At 36.5% G+C, this 26,135-nt stretch overlaps 1 protein-coding gene and 2 pseudogenes across 2 annotated transcripts in view; all 3 read right to left on the bottom strand.

The window, feature by feature from the left end:
- The window catches only part of Fkbp15 (FKBP prolyl isomerase family member 15), a 55,947-nt gene that overhangs the window by 26,083 nt on the left and 3,729 nt on the right, over positions 1-26,135 (bottom strand). For both annotated transcript variants that reach the window (XM_027949428.2, XM_027949429.2), the window contains exons 2-12: positions 22,935-23,050; positions 20,965-21,049; positions 20,256-20,325; positions 15,699-15,773; positions 15,281-15,379; positions 12,769-12,918; positions 11,825-11,893; positions 10,600-10,746; positions 9,355-9,497; positions 8,529-8,586; positions 1,795-1,902 (exon numbers count right to left, since the gene is read on the bottom strand). In XM_027949428.2, coding sequence (XP_027805229.2) covers positions 1,795-1,902; positions 8,529-8,586; positions 9,355-9,497; positions 10,600-10,746; positions 11,825-11,893; positions 12,769-12,918; positions 15,281-15,379; positions 15,699-15,773; positions 20,256-20,325; positions 20,965-21,049; positions 22,935-23,050 — 1,120 coding nt within the window. The remainder of the gene's footprint in view (positions 1-1,794; positions 1,903-8,528; positions 8,587-9,354; positions 9,498-10,599; positions 10,747-11,824; positions 11,894-12,768; positions 12,919-15,280; positions 15,380-15,698; positions 15,774-20,255; positions 20,326-20,964; positions 21,050-22,934; positions 23,051-26,135) is intronic.
- LOC114103667 (hydroxyacyl-thioester dehydratase type 2, mitochondrial-like) lies at positions 3,461-3,960 on the bottom strand (annotated as a pseudogene).
- On the bottom strand, positions 4,077-4,459 carry LOC114103670 (ribonuclease P protein subunit p14 pseudogene; annotated as a pseudogene).

Genomic DNA, 26,135 nt, shown 5'->3' on the forward strand with positions numbered 1-26,135 from the left:
GTGTCTGAAGCAGCCAAACTGACAGCTCTGCAAAATGTATCATTTCTCAAAACAACAGATACCTTGACTGATCTAGTCTACAACAGAGAGGTCTATTATGAGAAACCCCCAAACAATCCAGCCTCTCCTCTTCTGCCACATAATCTTCAGAGGCCTCAAGCATCCAGTGAAAATTGTATAGAGTAGGATTCAATTGACCTTCCTTAACATGCTGGTTTGGGGTAATATAATTTTACACTGTTTCCTCATTCTTTCTTTTTATAAAACCAAAACTATAAATGAAGTTATCTTACATCTTCCTGCTTCATACAAGGAATGAAAAATCGCAAAAACTACTGCAATGCTGTAGTTCATGGGCTGAAATCTCTTGGTCATTCTTTTACTTTAGAACTTCCTCTCACCCCCTGATAGCCTTCTGGAAAAGCATCCTAGTTTTAGATCATTACACCTCTAAATCAACCTAAATGCCTAATGCAGGAAAAAGGAATTAGGATAAATCAATATTGTAGAACTCTGGGTTACCTTTAAAGGCAATAATGCTTTGCTTTATTTATTTATATTATAGATATTAATAAAGATATTTACAACATTACATTAAAAAATTAGGTTGCAGGGGCTGAGGCTGTGCTCAGTGGTAGAGTACTCGCCTAGCATGTGTAAGGCGCTAGGTTTGATCCTCGGCACCACATAAAAATAAATAAAATAAAGATATTGTGTACAACTACAACTAAAAAAAAATTTTTTAAATCAGGTTGCAAAGCAATTTATAAAGAATACCTTTTTGTTAAATGTGATTTTCTTTATAATTTTAAATTATTCTACAACAAATAAGTAGCACTTTAAATTTTTAATAAGAATATCATATTATTCAAATTTCATTTCCAGAAACCAAATAAACCATAAGAAAACAATATACCTCAGAATCCTCTCTTCTTTTAAAATGTTAAACTCTAAGTAAGAGCTTGCTCAGGAAAAAACAAAATTATAAAAAATAAAGCTTATTTCATACATTTTTTTCTTGAGCATTGTCTCTTCTTCATTTTACATCAAAGAGAAAGAATCCTAGAAATCAATCTCATGTATTTCAACTTAATTAGAAAGGATGGTTTTATTCAATAAGGAGCTTCACCACTGGCAAAAGAATTAAGTTGAAATTAAGTTATTTCATATCATACATCAAATTCTAAGTAGACTAAAAATGCAAATCTAAATGTGAAAAAACAAACAGTTCTAAAAAACGTGATGTTTCTAATATCTGAAAGCCCACTAACCATGTCAGAAGCAAAAAACAAAAAGAGAAAATCGATAGATATGATCTCAAAATTCTTGAACTTCTACATAGAAAAATACACAAATACCAAATACAAAGTCAAAAGAGTTAAGAATTTGACCTTTAAGTAATAGGCAGCTCCAGTGGGAAGACCAACATTTCCCAAAAGTATCTAAACATTCAACCTACCAATATGAATTGAGCACCTGTTTTAGGTTAGGCATCCTTGGGCATCCCACTACCTAATGACTGATCTTGACAGACAACAGAGATTCTAGCAAATGAAGGCTTATTTAGCTACTTTACACTGCCCATATCTTGTGGAAGATATATGGAATTACTTCATTTCTCAGGGGAAATATTAATCAGATTTGAAACATATGTACCAATACCAATCTGTATCATTTTGCAGATAAACTCTCTTAAATATTCTGGATTAGAGGCCCAAAATGCAATCATTTCAACCAAAGGAACAAAATGGCAACATTTGTACTATTGGTTTCAATACAGCCAAGGGGACATACTTCAATTTCTGAGTCATTGGAATCTAGCTGTGGTGGAAGAATGGGCAGCATGGGTTGGCCCATTTTAGCCATCCGAGAGATCAACTTGGCCTTGACTGTATCAGGATTCTAAAAAGAAAAAGTCATACAAATCATTGTGATTAAGGTTTCTTCAGACGGCTCTATTTCTTTCTTTCAGTTTTTTTTTTTTTTTTAGTTATACATAACATTAGGATTCATTTTGACATAAATATAAAAGCATGAAATATAAATTTGCTCTAATTAAGTTTCCAGTACTTCCTTTTTCCCTCCCCTCGTCCCTCCCCCTGTTCTCCTCCCTCCACTCTATTAATATTTCTAGGAAGCTCTATTTCTTTGGCTCTTACATCAAATCCTTTAACAAGTCCCCCTCCTATATCTAATTTCCACTAGAAAATAAGAATCAAAGATGAGTACGTAAAAGCTTATAATAGTAAAAATCATTCCCTACATGTTTGTATGGACAGAATGACTTCAGAGTATTACCTCTTTTTAACCAAGTCTCCTGATCAGGCACAATTACTCTCATTTTACGATGAAAAACTAAGGCAGTGATATTAAGGGAGAGAGGCATTTTAGATGTTAGGACCCCTTCAAAAGTATGAAGCCATTCAATAAATAGATATTTGGAAAAGATTTATGGAAAACAGCAAACAGGAGCTCTTTGTTCTAAATTCAGGCTCATTTAACCCTAACTTGGCTTGACTATATACTAGACCCTGTGCTAGACGCTTCTATATCCACTAACTGGCTCAAAGTACTGCCTTTAGAATGGAGAGTATGTTCCCCTGAAGCTAAAAAAGATGGATCTCCTGGGGGAAGAAAGAAATCGTCACAGCTTTCTCTTTTATTATTTTTTAGCTATAAACATCGGACATTGTTTGTTTACAGGAATTAATAGTACTTTTAAGTGTACATTCTGTTGCTAGACATATTCAGGATTGTGTGCTCATTTTTTCTTAACCAATGGAGGTACATAATTATTTTTAAGGTATCTAAGAATATTAACTGGTAAAGGGTAAGTGTTCAAAGATGAGCCAAGTTCCACTGCTGTCTTCAGGAAGTATATGCTTGACAGTTATAAATTCAGTGAGAAACCTATTCTACATAGACATAGGCAGGTGTTTATCAAAAATCTAACTAGGTTTAAATTCTGAAAGCAGACCCTTCAGATAAGTAAGCCTCCTGATACTTTTTCAATTTTAAAAAACTTCCCACCGCTGGGTGCAATGGCACACGCCTGTAATCCGCAACTCAGGAGATTGAGGCAGGAGGGATCACAAGTTCAAAGCCAGCCTTAGCAACTTAGTGAGGCCCTATGCAATTTAGCAAGATCCTGTCTCAAAGAATAAAAAAACAAAAGGGACGGGGATATGGCTTAATGGTTAAGCACCCCTGGGTTCAATCCCCAGTACCAGAAAAACAAAACAAAACACCAAATAACAACAATAAATACTTAATAGATGATGAAGACATACATCTACTTGGCTCTGGGTGATGCCAAAGTTCAAATTGCTCCCCTTCTCTAACATAGATTCTGAGTCTCTCGGCCTTTCCTTGGTGATGAATAGCAAGTAGCCCATTTCCCCAGATGCTCTTTAATAACAATCACACTGGTGTTTGAACTTGTAACTTTAAACACCTGTAATTAGGATTTGGGAGCTTCTGGAACCATGACCTTGACCCAGCCTCCCATAACAGTCTTTTTACTTTCTATTACACAACATGACATGGCAATAAAAGCAACAAACCACTTCGGCTTTTTCATTTCTGCAGAAGCTAAAGCCACTTCTCTAATATATAAAGGAGCAGGAAAGTTAATTTCCTGGGAGAGAATACACAGCTTGGTCCTGGCATTTTAGTACCCAAGAGAGCTGAGACAAGTCCATTGATCAAAACTCCACGTACAATCGTTTTTCCAAACTTGGTTTAGCAAAGTCTTCATTTAAATGCTAAGGATTGACATCTCCATTAATTCTGAAAAGGCAGCCATGTCCCTCTGTGTGAAGGCCCTGCTGAGTTCAGCCCAGTCTCCAACCCTCAAGTGCACATGCTGCAGGAGCTGTCTGCTCCGCACTGGTTGATTCAGGCAGAATCTCCTTTAAGTCCACCCTACCGAAGGCAATAGCTGGATATTACTGGGAACATCATTGGCATCCTCATATTTCACCCATGGGAGCTTCTACCCTGCTTCTGTTTCAAACTATGCTGCCACCAAAAAGTATTTTTGAGAGCAGAGGAAGGTTTCTGAAATTGAAGACTATTCAATCCAATACTAGTTCCCTACTATTACTAGATAACGCGAGGAGAAATGGAGAAATCTGAATCACCCTGAAAGCACACTTTTTGCCTGTCTAGGATCCTAACAGGGTCAAAGAACTGCACAATTTGACTAGACCACTGCTACGTATTCAAGATGGCTAACAAGGTCTTCTCTTCATAGGTCAGGACATCCAGAGGTAAGGCAGCACCAACCACCCCAAACAGATCCTTTAGGGCAGAAATAAGCAGCTGTTTGAACTGTGCAGCATTCAGACCAACTCCATGATCTTGAAATTCCAGGCAGACTTTCATGTAGTGGTACACAGAGGGATTTTTGTAAACTATTCTTTCATATGTGGTACCCAGTGCTGGCATCTTTTTCAGTGCTGATCACTGTCCATCTGACTAACTGCCCGTCTGGCTAGCCTGATGTCCCTTCTGACTCCTGTTGGCTGCAAGGATTCCCTAAGGCTTGGTGCTCCCACGTAGGAGCCAGAGCCTGGGTCCAGGAAATTCCTGGTGTGTTTACGTTTTGCTGCTCCCTGACCCCGGATGGAGGTACATAATTTAAAGTATGATACAATAAGAGAAGAGAGAAGACTAGTTATATAAACCATATCCACACAATGGAGTATCGTGATCTACATAATAAAAATAAATGAGGACGCCCTCTATGATACTATATGTAAAAAGCAAGGCACATAATATATATAGTTTGCTATTTTGTGTGTGAAAGAAGGGAGGAATAAAACATACATTTCCCTTTGGAAGAATATAAAAGAAGTTAGTAATAGCAGTTACCTAGGGGTATGAGATGGAATAGGGTAGATGGGAACAGGAATAGGAGTGAGTCCTTGCAATGTGTATCTCTTATAGTGTTCCGCTAACTTTGCCGTATGAGTTACCTGTTCAAAACAAAACAAAAAAAAAAATGTAAATGTAAACATAAAAAAAAAGATGGTTAATTTTATCTTATGTAAATTTTGCCTCGATTCAAAAGAACAAAGTTATGTCAAGTGTGGTGGCAAAATCCTGTAATCCCAGCTACTCAGGAGGCTGAGGCAGGAGGATTGCCAAGTTCCAGGCCTGTCTAGGCAATTTAGGGAGACCCTTTCTCAAAGTAAAAAACAGACATATAAAGGGAATATATGTAGCTCAGTGGTACAGTGCCCCTGAGTTCAATCCCTAAATACTGCAAAAACAAAAATAAAAAAAACAACAAAAATTCCACCAGAACAAAAGTACAAAAAACAGAAGAAAAAAAAAAAGCTGGAGATCATTAGTCTACCAGAAGTTACTGAAGAAATAGGTAATGAATAGCTGTGGCTAGAGAATACAATGGAATCCACAATGGACAATTTTCATGACTGTTCAAACAGCTGAGATTGGGCTGGGGTGGTGGCTCAGCGGTAGAGCACTCCCCTCACATGTGCGAGACCCTGGGTTCGATCCTCAGCACCACATAAAAATAAATAAGTGAAATAAAGGTATTGTGTCCAACTACAACTAAAAAATAAAAAAACATTTTAAAAAAACAGCTGAGATTATGATTATTTTTTTTTCTTCTGATTCTTTGATTTAGGCTTCAGATTTTATGAGATTACTGTTTACACATACTGTAACAACTATTTGCTTAATAATTTCTGCTTTGGGCTGAATATAAACTAGGGTTTGAGAGAACTGAAGCATCGACTTCACTCCATGTACCTATTTTTGCCCAATGTCCTAGGTGAAGGCCGAAGGGCTTTAGGATTTGAAGTGCTTCAGCCACCATGTGGCCACTTGTAGCACACTCAGAAGCCCCCCAACCAGGCAGGGCAGAGCATACTACCCTACGTGCCCTTCCTGAGGGCATTTGAATCCACACTTTACTAAAATAGGGTGCTGGTCCTCTCAAATACACAAAGGCCAGGCACCTACTTAAAGACAACAGATCTGTGATGAGTCCCAAATTACTCTGAGAGAATTAAAATATGAAGATATAGTCACAGCAACTTCATAGACTAAGGCAGGAGGATCACGAGTGACATGTTTATTGACCTGTTACAGTATGCTATACACATATTAAATTTCCCTAAGCATTATTTTATTTAAAAATCATAAAAATCTCCAAGATTGGCAGTATCTTCATTTTACAGAGAAGGAAATAAACCTGAAGTTTAGAGAAGCTAAGTTGCTTAAGGTAACAGAAAGTAAGTAGCAGAGAAAGCCTACCATTAACCACTAATATATTCCTCTTTGAATAATGGTATTTTTTATTGCTCCAAATTTCTTTATTTTAAACTCATTGAAAGAAATACAATTATCTTTTAAAAATAGAGTAATCTCACAATTGAAAGCCAAGAACAAAAAGAACAATTTAGTAACTTTTTTCTGAGAGGCAGATCTAATTAGCTGTAGAATGGACTTTCCCTTTCCTAACTTTTGTCAAACAAAAAATTGTTTTTCCTATGAAGAGCTGATCTGCTCAAATGCTGCCAATACCATTCAAAAAGCACCCATCCCAGGAGACTTGGATCAGCCAGAAATTTATATACAGCTTAATTCCTAAACCACAGACCTGCCCACAAAGCAGATCAAATCCTAATGGTTCATAAGTAACACAGAGAAAAGTCGCTTTTTAATTCCCAAAGCTCTAAACTTAGTCATTCCCATAGGTCATTTTACATTGATAAATCTATCAAACTAAAAACTTTCATTTTTTAACCACTTCAGTAAGATAGACAAGAGAATTGTTAGCATTTTCATTCTATGCATAATTGCTTACCTATGTTAAAGTTTTGATTCACACAGGTAATAGGAAAGCTTGAATCATTTTTTTAAGAAGTTAATGATGGTATTTCCAAAATTGAAGTGTACTTTAACCAATGGCCCCTCCCCCAATCTAATGTCATTCTCCTAATAATAATCATAGCTACCATTCTTAAAGATATGTTTCACATAGGTTCTGAGCTCAGAGCTTTACAAATATCTGTAGTCCTCAAAAGAACTGTACAAGGAGGCTACGAAAATTATTCCCATTTTCATAATAAAGAAGCTCAGGATGAAAGGATTTAAATATTTTTTAAGATCCCATGCTTATAAGAATCAATAGTTTTTCTTTTTCCCCCACATTTTTATTGATGCATTATAGTTATACATAATAAATATGTATAGTGTGGGATTTGTTGTTATATATTCATACATGCACACAATATAACAATATAATTTGACCAACATCATCAATACCTAGAATTTTCCCTTCCATCCCTCCTCACCTCCCATCTTCTGGTCCCTTTCCTCTATTATACTGATCTCCCTTCAATTTTTATGATTCCCTACTACCACCTTTCTTTTCCTTTCCCTCTTTAGCTTCCACATGTGGGAAAAAACATATGACTCTTGACCTTCTGAATTTGGCTTATTTCACTTAAAACAATGGTTCTATCCATTCTCCTGCAAATAACATAATTTCATTTTTCTTTATAGATGAATAAAACTCTATTGTGTGTGTGTGTGTATTTCTTTACTTTAAATTCACTGAAAGAAATAAAATTGTATTTAAAAAATAGGGATATAGATAGATACACACACACATCTTTCTCCATCCATTCATTTGTTGATGGACAGATAGGCTAATTCCATAGTTTGACTATTATGAATTGTTCTGCTATAAACATGGGTATGCATGTATCATTATAGTATGATGACTTTAATTCTTTAGGATACATACTGAGGAGTGGTATAGATGGGTCATATGGTGGTTCCATATCTAGTCTTTTGAGGAACCTCCACACTGGTTGCACTAATTTGTAATCCCATCAACAGTGTGAAAGTGAAAAACCAAGATTTTAACTCTGTCTATGCAAAATCCCAAGCTAACTTACACTGACTTCCAAATAGGAGGAAATGAATAAAATAACCAATTTCAAACCAAAATCAAGGATTCACAACACTTTTTTCCCCTCTAACCTAGAAAACCCTAGGCACATGAAAAATGACAGTATTTTATAAGTCTACAGGTCATGATATTCTATTATGTGAATATGGTTTATATCACTAGTCCTCTCTCCTCTCTTAATGTATCAAACTTTTTTTAATATGTACCTCCATTAGTTCAGAAAAAATGAGCACACAATCCTGAATATGTCTATCAATAGAGTATACACATAAAAGTACTATTGGTTCCTGTAAACAAATTAATGTCTGATGTTTATAGCTGAAAAATAATAAAAGAGAAGGTTATGACTATTTCTTTCTTCTCCCAGGAGATCATCTTGTGTACCTTCAGGGGTATGAACTCTCTATTCTGAAGACAGTGCTTTGGATCAGTTAGTACAAACAAAGGCTTCTATCACAGGTCTATGTATAATCAATGCCAAGTCAGAGTTAAATGGGCCTGACTCAGCACTGACATCCTAGAAATATGAAACCTCTACATGTGGGGGTTGAGGAAGATAAACTCTTTTACTTACTGTATTTATTGTAAGCTGTTCGCTGAGGGAGTTAGATTTGGTACGAAAAGCTGGCTCCCTGAAAGCAAAGAAAACATATGCTAAGATAAAAACAAAATCTATAATCACAAACCCAGATTATACTGGACAATCAAATTGTTTTTGAAAATGTTTGCCAACCTAACAGCTATAAAACAGAATTTTAAGCCAAGTATAATGGCACACGCCTATAATCCCAGTAACTCGTGGGGGGGGCGGGGGTGGGTGGGTGTTGAGACAGGGGGATCACAAGTTCAAGACCAGCCTGGGGAACTCAGTGAGATTCTGTCTCAAAAATAAAAAACGCTGGTGATGTAGCTCAGTAGTAGAATGCCCCTGGGTTTAATCACCAATATTGAAACAACCCAGAATTGTAGCTCTTCTTTAGTTTGCATCATCTTTGAATGCTAGTGAAGATGAACAACTTCCCATTCAAATATTTATTATTTACATTTTTTCCCATGAGTATATGTTTTGTATTTATACTCCTTGCTCAATTTTCCTTCCAGGGTTTTGCAGGTACCATTATCTATGTGATTTAGTACTTCTACACTAAGGGGTACATATTCTCCATTCTGAAGACAGAAAATATATATATGTACACGGTATGTATTATATATATATTATATTCTATGACTATTAATACTTTGTCAGGAAATCTAATACAAACTCTTTCCCTGTTTCCCTGATCCCATTTGTCCAATTATTTTATAGTATTATAGTTTTTAACTATGTCCCTGTATCTGAACTCCTCTAGGAATCATTTTTACGAACACTAAAAGAGCTTAATTCAACCCTAGTGTCTTACGCTGATTTGAAAGGCACCGATGTGGGTGGTGACACAACAGGATCAGCAGAAAGGTTGTCAGCACCAGGTATGGGAGAAGGAGCCGCAGAATCCCGGGAACTAACACTGTGCCCATCAGAGCCAGAATCTCTGGCAAACTTCACCTAGGAAAGAACCAGCAAAGATGGAACAGGCTGCAGATCTTTTCCCCTCCACACACCTCTCATTTTTCTTATTCCTCAACACACAAGCCATCACCTGTTCATTATAGGCAAATCAGAAAATTTAGAAAAAAAGAAAAAGATAAAGTCACATTATCAACATATGTATATATTTACATTAGTATGCACATATCTATATCATATATGCATTTATATGTTCAGTACAAGAAGCAAGTTACAGAGGAATGTGGATGGTCACATACATGAGATTAGACCTCCCATACTCCTCTGTAACTTGCTTCTTGAATTTAACAATATATTTTGGCTGTTTTTTTTAAAAAGTCCCATAAAAAGTCTATTCTATGAAAAAAAGTAAAAAACAACCCTACAATTTAACCAATCTTTTAATGACACTTAGGTGGTTTCCAGTTTTTTATTATTACAACCATGTGTTAGAATAAGGAAAATATATACATATATATATATATATATATATATATATATATATATATACACACACACACACACACACACACACATACTCATGTAAATATGTAAATATATACATATATTGATAGGATAAATTTGTAGCCATTGAATCACTAAGTCAAAAGGTATGACATAGGGCAGGAACCATTATTTTATGGACAAAGAAGCTTAGTGTGAAAAAGTCATTTACTCAAAGTCACACCTCTCTAGACTTTGGATAGAGGGCCAGAAGAACATAAACCTTAGTCTTTAGATTCCAGAGCTATTGTTCTTTTTTTTTTCTTTATTTTGTTTATTTATTTTTATGTGGTGCTGAGGATTGAACCCAGTGCCTTACACATACTAAGTGAGCATTCTACCACTGAGGCACAACCCCAGTCCTCAACTTGCTTTTTTTAAAATATTTTTTTAGTTGTAGATGAATACACAGTATCTTTATTTATTTTTATGTGGTGCTGACGATCGAACCCAGTGCAGAGCTATTGTTCTTTGCATCTATTTCATTCTACTTTTTAAAAGAAATATGTTTCTTCAGAACCTTTAAACATATTCATTTAGTTATTCATCTTATTTAATAGAGGGCTTGTCAAACACAATACAGAACAGTTTAACTCACCCGCTTAAGCTCCACTTCAAACACCAGGATTGAGTCCATGGACTGAGCCCAGCCTATTACTCCTTCAGAACCAGCAGCACAGGCTGGAGGGATGAAAAGCAATCTCCTTCCTCCTTTTCTCATTCCCAGCATTCCATCCTCCCAGCCCTTTAGGAATAAAAGATGGGGAAAAGCTCATCAGACAAGAAACTCCTTGTAAAAGACAAAGTGAAGTACAGGAGCATCAGATTTCACTTATCCACTTTCAGGTTTAGGCTATGCTTCTAGAGGTCAAGTTCAACTATCCTCCATGTTGGTTATAAAAATATCTAGAATATAGCTTCTAAAATTATTAGTGAAAGTTGGCATATCTGGAGTTGGGTGAAATACACTTATCTTAGAAGCTAAGAGAAAAAATGGGAAGAATTAAATAGCAATAAGTGAGAAATAAAGGTTATTACTTATATATAAAAGTATGTTTTTCTAGGTATTGTGATTGTTTTACATGCATTATTTTGTTTATTCTCCCAAGTCTCATAAAATTGATAGCTTTATCCCCATCTTACATGTAAGAAACATGAGGGTTTTTTTAGGTTAAGTAACTAACACAAGATCATTCAGTAAATAAGCTGCTGAGCTGTATGATTCAACATGAGATCTGTATCACTTCCAGGATCATGTCATAACTACTACAGGAAAAAATCTCCAAAGAACTCTGGGAAAAGTGGTCATAAACGAAGCAATGGAGAAAAACATTTTGCCACATGGATGAGTGAGTACAGCAAACTGTATCACCATAAAATATTTGTAAATCAGTCTTTATTTTATAAAACACCTGCATAGTTGTTAAAGATAAAATTCATAGCTTGAACCCAGGTCTGAGATTCCAATCCTAGAGCTCCTTCTGCTATGTGGTGCTTGCAAAGCAAACCAGACAGATGAGAATCAACCCATTACCACACACTTCTAGAAGAAATAGTTTCACCTTTCCCTGTTAGGCTATAGGAAGGATGTAATAATTTTCTCAGAGTCACAGGATGAGAAAGAAAGGGTAGGAGCTACAGAAAACAAATGTATCCATCTTCAATATAGAGTCTCAGAGGTAAAAATCTCCAGGATGCAGATCACATAACAACTTTGTGCCTGCCTGCTATTCAACCAAGTGTTTTCATACCCTCAAAAGATATATCCAGGTCAGAATGCCACAAAATTTATTATGAATTCCAAAATATAGTTAGGCCTTTACCTTGATGACTTTTCCTGATCCTAATTTCAGGCGAAGCAACTTATCTTTGTTAGAAGTAGAGTCAAAAACCTGCAATTTAATTACAGCAAATGAGGTCAGCTAATTTCAAAAAATAATAACAATCATTAAGACATTCAACTACCATATCAGTACTTTCTGAATAGGGAATGTCAAATAAAACCGGAATATTTTCAGATTCTTAAAGAATCTGAAAAGATGGGACCACATAATGGCTAAAGGGCATTATCATAATCAGTATCTCAATGATAATGATATCCCGGATTAGGAAAAAAAATACATTTCTATCACCATGTATTTAAGCATCTTTCATCCATAAAGCATTTTCAAATAAATTATCTCATTTAATGTTGATGCCAATCCTGCTGGGTAAATAGAATAAGTAGCTCGTGAGCCTCCATTCACAAAAGAAAAAAGGAATTAAGAGCTTCAATAATTTGAGGTCAAATTAGGATAAAACTGGAACTTGTGTTCATATTTTTAAAGTAATAAAGTGATGATCCAAAGATCTTTGTTATATCACATTGCTTTTGATGGCTTCACAATATTAAAATACAAGCCCAACATATTTACTCTATCTGCTGTAAGAAAAACTATGAGGAGGGTCTAAAAAGTAAGACCTAATCCCATAAGAACACATTCAACTTAAAACTTGTGTGGGAGGACAAGACACACATGAACAACTGGCAAAAATAATACTTGAGAAACTGGTTTGTACTGACCTGTGTAGAAGAAAGTGGCACTGAGCAGATTTTACACATCATTTCATGAATGTGCCCCCAAAGCAGCTATAGTGACTAAAGCAGGGCTCCTGAAAGATTTCTTTTTGTGGAAGGTATTAGCAATTCACAGTACTAATACCTTCCACATGAATAGCTCTCATACTACCTAAGTTACTAAAGAATTTGCAGGGTACATTCTCTTACCTGGCCCAGCACATGATTCTGAAAGAGCCAGCCAGTATAAGCCACTTCCAAAGAATCTCCAACTTCCACAGCAGGGCCCTCTGCCACAATGAGGTCCTGAGTGAGCACTGCATCCAAGGAAGAGGTGCTATTGCACTTGGCAATGCCCACCTTCAAGACAAAAATCATAGCAGCATGAGTTTGGTTTAAACTCAATAAAGTATTCATTTAAATCATTATTGCCAATTCTCTTTCCAAGCAGCTGCATCCACTAGCATGTTTAGAAGTAAGCCATTCCAAAGTCAGTAATCTTGCCAGGAATCAAAATGCCTAAGAATATGGCATTCCAAAGTCAGTAATCTCTTCAAAAATCAAAGTGCCTAAGCAATTACCTTACAAATCCAGGTACTGTCAGTTCTTAACTCTGCTGTGGCAAAATAACTTAATCCCCATGTGCCCAAAGTACCCTTTGTAGAATAAAGAAAAAAAGCTTTGCCTACTTATAGGATGGTTATGAAAATGAAATGAGTTACAAGTAGGGTACTTGGCAGCACACCCGGAAAATGACAGTAAGTACTCTATAAACATTAGTTGTGATTACTATACTGATTTACTATGTCAGCATTAGGAACCTATGAAAGAAAGGGGAGTTTCTAAATAATTTCAAAAGGCACTTCTAAAGACAAAACAAAGTTGTATTCCCAGAACTCAAATCATCACCACTTACAGGCCTGGCTGTATTATCTTAGCATAAATCTTAAACAGAGAAGTCAGACACATCTTCGTGAATAATTATTCTATAGTCAATGTTTTAATATATCACACATTATAAACTTGCTACTCATTTTCTTTTAAAAAGTTTCATTATTGCAATCAGATAAATGCTAACTAAAATGATAGGATATAATCCTCTATCAAGTGACTAAGACAAAAAAGAAAAAAGATCATTCTAAATGCTACTGAAGACATAAAGAACTGGGATGGATGTGAAATAGTACAATCTTTCTGAGAAACACTGTGTTAGAGTGTGTTCAGAATTTGAAAATAATTTGTCGTTTTGACCCAATAATTCACTTCTGGAAATATGGAGGGAAAAAGAGGATACAGACTTATATTTTAGAAATGTTCACAATACATTATAGATTTATTTCAGAGGCTAAAAACAATCTAACTTCCTAAAAGCAAGGAAATGGTGAAGTAAATTCAGAAGCATCTAGTATGTACTAAACGTCTGTGTCCTCCCAAAATTCATTTGTTGAAATCCTAACCCCCAATGTAACAGTATTAGGAGATGGGACCTTCAGAAGGTGATTAAGTCATGAAATTAGAGCCCTTATAAATGGGTTAAGAGCCATTATGAAAGAGAGTCCAGAGCCAAATGGGGTGGCACACACCTGTAATCCCAAAGACTGAGGCAGGAGGATCACAAGTATGAGGCTAGGCTCAGCAACTTAATGAGACCCTGTCTCAAAATAAAAAGGGCTGAGGATGTAGCTCAATGGTAGAATGCCCCAGAGTTCAATCCCCAAACTCTAGTACCTCCAAAAAAAGAAAAAGAAAGAAAGAAATAAGAGGAAAAAAATGGGCAAGAGACCCCAAAAAACTCCCCTTTTTACAGCAAATTGCAACTCAGAAAAGGGCCCACCAAAACCCAACCATATTGAGACCCTGATCTTGTACTTCCAGCCTCCACAGTCATTAGAAATAATTTTCTTCTGTTCATAAAGCCATCCAGTCTACGGTACTTTGTTATAGTAGCCCAAATTGCCTAAGACAGTATCTTGATTCAGAAGGAGGAGGCAGATCACCGCAGCCTCTGTAACAAGAGCATTAATCCCATTCATGACTACAGAGCTCTCATAACCTAGTCACCTCCCAAAGATCCCACTTCCTAAAGGCCCCGCCTCCTAATACCAACACTTTGGTGGTTAAGTTTCAATATATGTTTTCTGGAGGGACGGACACATTTAAACCATATGCAGACAATATCCATATTTTGCAGCTTCAATAATGTTTCTAAACAATTTTTTCATGAGGTGGGAAATGATACTTTACATACTGCTAAATAAAATAAGCAAAATATGGAACTCTTAAAGAAGTACATCTACTATGTATATTAGGCATATATAAAGAGGAAACGACATAATGTTAATAGTAGTTACTTAGGGTAGTGAGATTATGAATGATTTTTTTAAATGCTTTTCTACATTTTCTATGATGAATATGCAATAATAAAACATTGTTTAAGATTTGTATTTATTCCTTAAGATAATTTATGTAGCAAAAATGTTTTAATTAAGTAAGCTTACATATTTAGCCTTTTTTTTATCTTAAAAAGACTCATCAGGCAATTTCAGTAAGTATTGCTATGATTTTCCTAAAATACAATAAGCTGAAGTGACAATTTTAGTGGGTTTCTTATGCTTGTCACTAGCAAGACAGCAGTTACAGGTTTACATATGTGAACCTAGAATTAAGGCAGACCCCAAACTAACACTCTGGCTTTGCACAGGAAAGAGTAATATAATATCACCTGTTTATTGAACTCCACAGCAGCCTTTTCCGACTCAAACATGATGGACCAGTTTTGTCGCTGGTCATCATAAAAGGTGCTATAGTTATTGGGGCGAACCTGGGAAATGAGAAATATTAAGATAATTCAACCACAAGCTGCATGGTAGGAAAGTCTGACTGCATAAACTCATAGAGAAGGATTCAACTTAGATAAACCCAAAGGGAGGAATCAGGGACCTTTCTTCTTCCTTCCCACCCTCCATCCACCATTCCTCAGCCCCCATTCCAGAAGGAAGCCAAGAGACCTTTCTGAAAGGCTCTGTTACGGATGTTCAGGGCTAAAGCAGTAGATCTAATTTCTACCAGGTACCCACACTCATCCTTCCTGCAAACCTATCCCAAAGGAGCTAAGGATTCCAGTATGGGGGATGTCTTACCATTAGCTCAAAGTTCAGATGAATTCTAGCAACAGTAACTGGTTGTTGCTGACTGATATAAAGAAGAATCTTATACTGTATTTAAGCAAAATGGGCAGAAAAAAGAAAACAGAAGTTAACGAGCAATATAAAACATAATACATAATACATAATGCTATGTAAGACATAGGGTTATGCCTTATATACCTACAAAACTCAAAACTCTGTTCATCTCTTAAAGGTTTAGATTTTAAATTATATCTTCTCATTAGTCAGTTTATATCTTCTCATTTTGGCCTTACTCTTTAACTATAATAAAGAATCTTTGTTGGTGTTTTCATTCATACAAGGAATGACTAAGAGGTAAGTAACTGATTGCTTAAAACATAATAGTAAATTGTACAAATCTTAAATGTACAACTCAATGAATTTTTACACATATATATGCCCATGTGATGACCAATCGGATTGGGGTGGGGGAGAAAATATTTCCAATATCCTAGAAGTGCCATTATGACACTTCCTCTTAATAATCCCTACCCTGAAGTAACCACTACTCTGACTTCTATCACTGATTAATTTTGCTATTCTTAAACACATATGAATGGGATTCTAGAGTGTACTCTTGTCTTGCTGCTTCTGCTCACAAGTTAAGATTAAGCCTTGTTACTTCTTGTACCAGACCTTGGCTCTCTTTTATTGTCATGTAGCATTCTCTTTTATGAATATACCATAATATATTCATCCTTTCTCCTGTTTCATTTTAAGTCGCTTCCAGTCAGAAGCTTCTGTGAAGAGTGCTTCTGTGAACATTCCCCATGTCATCTGGAGTGCACAGACATTCATTTCTTTCAACCTACACAGCTTCCTTTAATGTTTCTTATAATACAAATCTGTGGACAACAAATTCACTTAGCTTTTGTTGGAAAACTTATCTTGTCTTTATTTTTAAAGGGTATTTTTTTGGATACAGATTTCTACATAGGGGTTGGGGGTATAGTTCATGGGTAGAGTATGCATTTAGCATGTACAAGGCCCTGGGCTCAATCCCCAGCATTAAAAAACAATAATAATTTAATGCACAATAAAATACTACTTTGCACCTACTAGAATGGCAAAAATAAAAAATAAATAACAAGATATTGGCAAGGATGTAGAGAAACTATAACTCTCCACTGCATGCAGGAATGACTTTGAGAAGTTCCAGACTTTAGTCAAGGAAGTAATTGCAAATGTGGTGCAAATAGTAAGAATTAAAGTATAGCCTGACAATGTGACTGAGTTGCTATAATCTCATGATAAAACTTTTAACAGATGAGAACTGTTTCCTATGAATGAGCAAAGGAAGAGGCTTCTGCTGGGCGCAGTGGCACCGGCCTGTAAACCCAGCAGCTCAGGAGTCTGAGGCAGGAGGATCACAAGTTTAAAACCAGCCTCAGCAAAAACGAGGTGCTAAGCAATTCAGTGAGACCCTATCTAAATAAAACACAAAAAAGGGCTGGGGATGTGGCTCATTGGCCGAGTGCCCCATGTTCAATCTTAGGTACCAAAAAGAAAAGAAAAAGAAAGAGGCTTCTTTAGATGGACTCTACCCTTGTTCAAATGAAAACAAAGGATTTAGATAATATAACCTTAGCTGATAAGACAGCAGCCAGGTTTGAGAAGACTAACCTCAATTTTTAAAGAAGTTCTGTGGATAAAATATTATCAAACAGCTTTGCAATTTACAGAATTCTTTCATAAAAGAAAGCTTCACTGTCTTATTTTAAGAAATTGCCATAACCATCACAACTTTCAACAGCTACCACCCTGACCAGTCAGCAGTCAACAACACTGAGGGAAAATTCTCCACCAGCAAAAAAAATTACGACTTGCTAAAGGCTCAGAAGATCATTAGCTATTTTAGTATTTTTAGTTAAGGTATGAACATTTTCTAGACATAATGTTATTGCATACTTAATAGATTACAGTATAGTGTGAGCATAACCTTAATAAGAATTGAACAAACAACAGCAACAACAACAGAAAACCCTCATGTGACTCACTTTATTGAGTCATTTGCTCTATTGTAGTGCTCTGGAACCAAACCTTCAAACCCATAATCTCTGAAATATGTTTATATACCCAAAAGAACTGAAAATAGGAACTCAAACATGTACTTGTGTGTCAATATTCATTGCCCCATTATTCACAATAGCCAAAGACAGAGATAATCCAGTGTTCCTCAACTGATACATTATTCAGCCATGAAAAGGAATGATGTACTGACACATACTGCAATGTGGATGAACCTTGAGGATATTGTGCTAAATGAAAGAAGTCAATCACAAAAGAACAAATATTGTATGATTCCACTTACATAAGGTATAAGGCAAATTCATACAAATAGGATGTAGATCAGAAATTATGGAGGAATGAGGGAAATGGAGATAGAGTTATTGCTTAATGGTTTAAGTTTCTGTTGGGGATTAGGAAAAATTGGAAAGAGATAGTGGTGATGGTTGCTCAATATTGTGAGTAGAATTAATGCCACTGAATTATGTACTTAATATAGTTAAATAGCAAATTCTATTTTATATGCATATAGATAGATATAGATACATTAACATACAAATACAGTTGGCTCTCAGTATCTGTCAGTTCTATATCCATGGATTTAACAGAATGTAGATTAAAAATATTTGGTGAAAAAATTTTGTCCACACTGAACACGTACAGACTTTTAAAATCATATTATCTAAACAATATAATAACTATTTATTTTGCATTTACATTATATTAGGTGTTGTAAATAAGCTCATGATGGTTTAAAGTATGTATACTATAGGAGAATATTCACAGGTTAAATCCAAATACAGTCCTAGGACAATAGGGAATTTGATCATGCAGATTTTGGTATCTGCAGGGGGGGGTCCTAGAACAAATCGCCCATGGATACCAAGGAATGAGATACAGAGAGAGATAAAGAAAGAGAGAGAGAGAGAGAGAGAGAGCACACAGAGTTTATTTCCTACAAAACTACAAGACTCAAAAGTTTCCCTCTATATTTCTGGTTCAGCCCCTGGACTTCTACACCATCCCAGTACTTTGCAAATGTCCCATGAAAGAAAAAAACAATCTGGTGTTTGGAAATCCTCTAATTTTTCCAATTTCTCTTTTCTCCATGCCTACTACCTAATCTACACCTAAAACTTGCAAAAATCTCAAGGCAAAGAAACAGAGTTATCTCATTGGCTCTTCCTTTTCTGAAATTTTAGTTCATCTAGGCTTCAACATTTTCATAGTACTCCAATGAATTCTGAAGTACAACTTTTGCAATTCATGTACTTCTTTGTACTTGTTGCAGAGATCCGCTATATCCTATCTGGTGGTAAGGTATAGTGAAGTCCCACTACATTTTTGAAATCCAAATGGCACCTCCTAATGAATTGACAGATCTAGATAATAATCATTGATGGCTGGTAATATAAAAATGAGAAATGATCATTATTTCCTCCTGATGGGAGTATAAACTATTTAAGGGATACAGCAACCAATTGCAATGTATAACCTTATTAGATCCAGATTCAACAAATTATTTTTTTAAAAAAGCAGAGAGAGGAAATTTGTACACTAACTAGCAGGGAATGAGACTGAGAAATTATTGTCTGCTTTTTTTTTTAAGGCATGATAATGGCATAATAGTTTTATTTTTAAATAGCTCATCTTTCAGTGATATATACTAAAGTATTTGCAGCTAAAATTGTTTGTTGATATTTGTTCAAAATAATCTGAGTGGGAAAAAGAGGAGAGCATGTGGTTATAGATAAACAAAAAAGACTAATAACTATTAATAATAATTACCTTGGAGTTCAATATCCAAGATCTACTTTTTTAATGAGTTTCAAGTTTTGCACAATTAAGTTTTTTGTTTGTTTGTAAGACAATGTTATCCATTACATTAGTGACCCTGGACAAGTAATTTTATCTCCTTGCCTGAAAGTCTCTGAGGAACATGGAGTCCATGTTCTCTGGACCTCTGAAATTCTATAATTTCCTATATTTATCTCAACAATGTTCAAAATCTTCTGGAGTAGTTTTTATAGATAGATTCAACCCATACAAAAAAATGAGTCTCAGGGCTTGTAGCTACTTCTGCTTTTTGACCCAAACTACTATTATACTGTGAGCAACTGCCCAATCTTGTTTTCAAATTTTCAAAAGATAAACATTGGTCATTAACAAAAGCATAAAGATATGCTGCTTGAAGTAATATTATAAAGTTCAGTACACAACAAAAGGATGTCCGTGATAATAGTTTACTCTAAAACCCTCCAAATTCTTAAGCTAGGACCATTTCACAAAGATGTCTACAGTAAAGCTTTTGAGTGGTTGAACCTGTTTTAACTCATAACAGCAAGCAAACTATGTTCATTTGTTATATCCTAATATTATACGCTTACATTCAAATTCAGCAATCATTCTGACACATGAGACACTTGGACATGTCTGCTCCCAGATTTAAAAAAAAAAAAAAAAATCAGCTCACTGGTATTATTTGAAGCACTTGAATATGCATGAGACATATAGTGTTCTTACCTCTCTGGCTGTGTGGTTCCCCAGGACTGCAGCACCAAATTTGCCCTGCTTTACATACTGACCATTTGTGCTATTGAAGTAAACAATAAAAAAAAACAAGAGATATTAATACTCTTCTGAACTATACAGAACCAACTTTCACTCAGTCATCTAAAAGGGGGAGTCTAGTCATTCAACCTTTAGGAAGGGACAGAGGTGGGCAGTTTATAATTTAAAGCCCTAACATAACTTCTTTACTCTTTAAATATCTATTATTCATGATATCTCAGTGCAGTGGCTTTCTCTGAGAACTTGAAAAGGCAGTTATTGGTTATGAGCATTTCTTTTTTTTTTTTTTAAAGAGAGAGAGAGAGAGAATGAATTTATTTATTTATTTAGTTTTTGGCGGACACAACATCTTTGTTTGTATGTGGTGCTGAGGATCGAACCCGGGCCGCATGCATGCCAGGCAAGCGCGCTACCGCTTGAGCCATATCCCCAGCCCCTATGAGCATTTCTTAAAGACAAGAGATGAAATAATGGCTCTGTATGTTTTATGGTCAGAAATCTCCAACTGAAATGTTAAAAGTGTTACTGATACTTAGTCTGTGGAAGGGCTGAGTAAGTAGTTTGCAATAAATAGAGGCTTTCTGAGAAAAGACAGCAGAGCTTAATTGTAGTCCCCTCTCCTCCACCAAACTTAAGAGAATTTCTCTTCTCAGCTACTTACTATCGATATGCATGGACTGCTGTTGCAACCAGTACTGTGGAAGTGCCCGCTGTGGTTGGTGCTGTTTTTGGTGTTGCCTGATTTCCTGAAGATGAACAAAACGAAGTTGTCAATCATTTCTTGCTTGAAACTGATTTTAACCATTAAACTAGCTTTAAAATTCTTCTTTATACCCAGTTAGTGTTATAATGCATTCATATCCTCATTTGATCCACAAGGTAATCCCATGACCCAGTCTCGGGGTGAGGCAAAAGGCTGTAAGCATTTAAGTGCCTTCCACAAAGACAGCAACAAGCCTTGGAGTAGAACTCATGACTCCAACTCCCAAGCCACAAACCATAAACAAGTCTTTGAGCTGCACAGAAGCACTGTCTAGCAAGCATGGTCCTATTGCCTCTACTTGATTTTCTTCATCAAATATTTTGACAGCTATAATATATAAAAATAGATATTTCTCAGGTTTTGGATGTAGCTTAGTGGTGGAGAACTTGCCTAGCATATACAGTGCCCTGGGTTCAATCCCCAGTAACACAAAAATAATAAATTAATTTAAAAAAAAAAAAAAACTAAGTTGTTTCCCTTTTTCTTCCTTCTGGGGTAGGAAATTTGGGGTAATTTAAATCATACCCATTACTTAACTTCACAAAGTGCTATAGAGTAACACTTATGTTCTAAAATTGGAAATTGTGGCTGGGGATGCAGCTCAGTGGTAGAGCCAGTGCTTAGCATGAACCATGCCCTGGGTTTAAACCACATAACTAAAGAGTTGGTGTCAGTCAGAAAGTTTCTCAGTGTATGGGGAAAACCCTGCACACAATTAGCATCATAGACAGATGCTGTGAGTGAGTAGAAAGTACAGAGTAAAGAAAACAAAATAGTTTGTTCCTTCCTTTTACATGGGCCATACATATGGGATCTATTGCCGCAACTCAACTCTAAACACCCTGATAAATATCTTCAGTGCCAGCATAGTACTTTTTTTTTTTTATTGGTTGTTCAAAACATTACAAAGCTCATGACATATCATCTTTCATACATTTGATTCAAGTGGGTTATGAACTCCCATTTTTGCCCCAAATACAAGTTGCAGAATCACATCGGTTACACATCCACATTTTTACGTCAGCATAGTACTTAACATGTAAAAGGCACTCAATACTTTCTTTAATCTTCATTCAACAAGTGTTTCATTCAATGTCCCTAACCATTTGCTCTACTTAGGATCATTACTATCAATCCCTTATTCCTACTTGGGTTCTTATACAAAGACAGCAAAGTGTAAAGGAAGGAATAAAAGCTACTGAGTTAGTTAGATCAGGGTTCAAATTTCAACTCTTGTCACTTACTAAGTACTGACCTTGATCAAATTCCTAAACCTCTTTGAGCCTCTATAATCTGGTTATGTCACCTACTTCACAGAATCGCTGCAAGAATGAAATAAGACAACCTATGTAAAGCACCTGAGGCCAGACACATAACAGACATCTTAGAAATATTAGTCCCCAGTTCTCTCCTTTTGTCCAGCAGATGTGCATTCAACAAATGCTTCCTGTGTCCATCCTGATAAAAGAATAGGACTTACTGCAATGCTTGTCACCATCTAGTTAGGAAAAATTCAGTCAGCACACAGTTAACCCACTCAAGTGCAAGAAGTATCAAGCAGTTCTTCTTTCTCACTGAAACACTGAACAGTGCCTACTAGAGTACCTTGGGCAGTTTTGGAGGGCGGCATGCACATGGGGTGGTGTGCATATGGGACAGAAGAGCTTGCCACTGACCTTCTCCACTAGTTCCCAACAAAGAGCACACTATCTAGCCACTGGAACTCAGAATCCCAGAGTTTAAAGATGCATCCATCAGTAGAGTGGCTTAGCCAGAAGGTCAAGGATGAACCACCAGGCAAGTGGCTTTTGCAAGGCTGCTTATGACTCTAACCTGTTAAGGCACAATGAAAATGCCTCTTAACTTACCTATTGCTGCTGTTCCCGGGCCTTTCTTAGGCTGCTTTGGAGCTGTATACTGGAAGAATTCATTTCCATGGCCAGCAGCAACCTGATCCAGTCCAAAAAGAGAGGCCAGTCTGGCACTGTTAGTAGAAAATAAAAATGAAATTTCATTTGACATATCCCAAACTTGGAGTCATTATTAAAGCTGCTCACCTCCAACCTGAACAAATACCTCCCAACCATTCAATATTGGAAGTTGCAGCTGTAATCAAGTGTAATTGTACTCAGAAAACATCAGCTGACCCTGTCCATCGATAAGACTTGGGTTTGTTTCTTCTTCTTGTGCCCCAGTTTCTCCATCTAAAAACTGAAATTAGTCCAGCTGCTGTGTTTATTTGAACTGTAAATTCTTGCTCAAGCAAAAAAACATAATTTCTTGTCACTCTACTAATTACTCCCCCTCCTCTTTTAGCTAGTTGATAAGATGTAATGAAACTGTAATACAAACTCACCAGCAGACATAATCTCTCCTATCATTCCATCTAGCATGGAGGACCATTCTTTGTTCATCTCTTTCAGGTATCTTATGTCTCCAATTTCTACTGAAACAGATCTTACTAAGGTCACTCACTGACAGCCTCTAATTATCAAATGCAGTTTATCAGTGCTTATCTTATTTGACCTCATGCTACCTTTTTATACAGTCCACAAATTTGTTCTACAAACAATCTCTTCCCATCACTTCTTTGGAGATACCTACAGGAATGGAAGGAAGGACAGGTCCTAATAAGACATCAATAAATGCTAATGGGATCCCTCTCTTGTTTTCTTCCCATGGCTCTGACTCTCATTTAACTTTCTTGCCACCTGTTCCTTTGTCTGTTCTTTAAATGTCCATGTCCCCAAGGTTTTAAACTCTCTCCCTTGGGAATCTCTTTTATTTACCTTGGTATCAAAGGCTATCCTAATACTGATAAGCTCAAATCTGTATCCCCAGTCCAGAATTTGCTCCTGAGAATTGGAAAACACAGATATACCACAAGCAACCCAGACACAAGTCCAGCCCAGAGCTCATGTCCTCCCATCTCCATTGCCCCAAAAAAACCTATTCTTCCTCTTGGGCCCCAAGACCATTGTGGGTTCAACGATTCACTAGGACTCACTTGACTTGGCGTATAGCTCAACTCATGACTAATATCTATACATTGAAAGGATACACAGTGGCCAGGCATGGTGGCACATGCCTGTAATCCCAATGACTCTGGAGGCTGAGGTAGAAGGATCACAAATGTGAAACCAGCCTCAGCCACTTAGCAAGGCCCTAAACAACTTAATGAGAGCCTGTCTCAAAAAATAAATAGAGCTGGGGACTTAGTTCAGTGGTAAAGTACCCCTGATCCCCAGCACCAAAAAAAAACCAGAGAAATCAGAAAAAGTAAAAGGTACAGATGTCGAAGTCCAGAGGAAATCTGGCACAAGCTTCTAAAAATCTTCCCTCGGTAAGTGAAGTGACACAAGACTTAACTCCAGCAATGAGTTACAACAACGGTGTAAAGGATGATTTATAAAGGAAGCTTATTAAAGACTCAATGCCCAAGATTTTTATTGGGGTCAAATCATACAGACAACCTCTGCCTAGCATGTACCAAAACTCCAGATTCACAGAACAAAAGCAGATGTTCAGTATAAATCATATTATTTGTACAAAAGTTTAGGCACAGTGAGACACTCTTACCACTTTATTAACACTTCATATCAGTATGAGGAATTGTTACCAGGAAATTCCCAGATACCAGACAAGTACCAACTTTGTAAGCAGGACTTTCTAAGTATTATAATCTCTGGCCTGGTATGTTAACGCTTTTCTGTAAACATCCCCAACCAAAATGAAAACCTGACCATAATCTTTGATTTTTTCTGCCCAATCGTCATGGTCATGCCCAATCTCCAACTCCGTTTGATTTTATTTCCCAAATGCTTCTTAAAGCCATTCACTGTTCCCCATCCTCACTGCCACTTTTCTATTCAGGCCAACATCACAGGTAGCAAGCTTCATTTTCTGCAACACCTCTTGAGTCACCTCTCTGCCTTGGTTTTATCGCTTCTTATCCATTATCACCACTGCACCCACAATGATCTTTCTAAAAACCAAATTTGACCAAGTCTCCTTCCTCCTGAAAACCCTCAATGACACCTCAATATTACCAAGATAAAACCCAAACTCCACAAGACAGTTTTACAAGGCTGTTAAGGCCTCACCTCTTCTTATTTCTCAGCTTCCCACCTGATCATTTCTTATCTCCACCTGTGTGCTATACCTACCCCAAGAAACTTTTAGTTTCTCAATATGAAACAAAATATATTTTGGGTGGTACTGGGATCACACCCAGAACCTCACAAATGCTAGGTAAGCATTGTACCACTAAGCCAAACCCCCAAGGCAAGATCCTTTTAATCTCCAGCCTTTGGACATGGTGATCTCTCTATCTGAAACTTTCTTCCTGTTCCTCTTTTCCCCTGGAAGATGCCCCTAATCTAGGTTAGATGATCCTCCTGGAAGCTCCCATAATTCTCTATACTTCATTCATGCCAGAAATACATATTAGGCTGGGGATGTAGTTCAGCAGTAGAGCATCTGCACCACAAAGAGAGGGAGAGAGGAGAAAGGGAGGGAGAGAGAAAGAATAAGTGAGAGAGAGAGAGAGAGAGAGAGAGAGAGAATATGAATGGTGATACACATTTGTAACCCTAGCAACTCAGGAGGCTGAGGCATAAGGATTGCAAGTTCAAGGCCAGCCTCAGCAACTTAGTGAGGCTCTACGCAACCTAGCAAGACCTTGCCTAAAAAAAAAAAAGTAAAGCATCCCTGGCTTCAATCCCCAGTACAAAAAAAAAAAAAGAAAGAAATGTTGTAGGAATACATCGGTGAGCAAAACTGGATTTTTTTTTACAACTCACCTTTCTATTTTATATAATCTTCATTGAAAACTGGATTCTGTTTTCAAGGAGTTTATGGTCTACATATTCTTCTTTTTCAAAGGCAAGACAGATGTGTCACAGGTAAACTGTGTTTCCATAAATATCTTAAAAGCCAGTCAAATGATGATTGTAAAATCAATATAACGGCCAAGTCAAACTAATTAGCTTACAGATTAATTTCATTTACTATTACTATTTTAAAAATGGACTATATACATTCTTAGGAAGATAGTTTCTGAGACTTAC

Source organism: Marmota flaviventris, chromosome 13, assembly GCF_047511675.1.
Source record: "Marmota flaviventris isolate mMarFla1 chromosome 13, mMarFla1.hap1, whole genome shotgun sequence".
Lineage (NCBI taxonomy): Eukaryota > Metazoa > Chordata > Mammalia > Rodentia > Sciuridae > Marmota > Marmota flaviventris.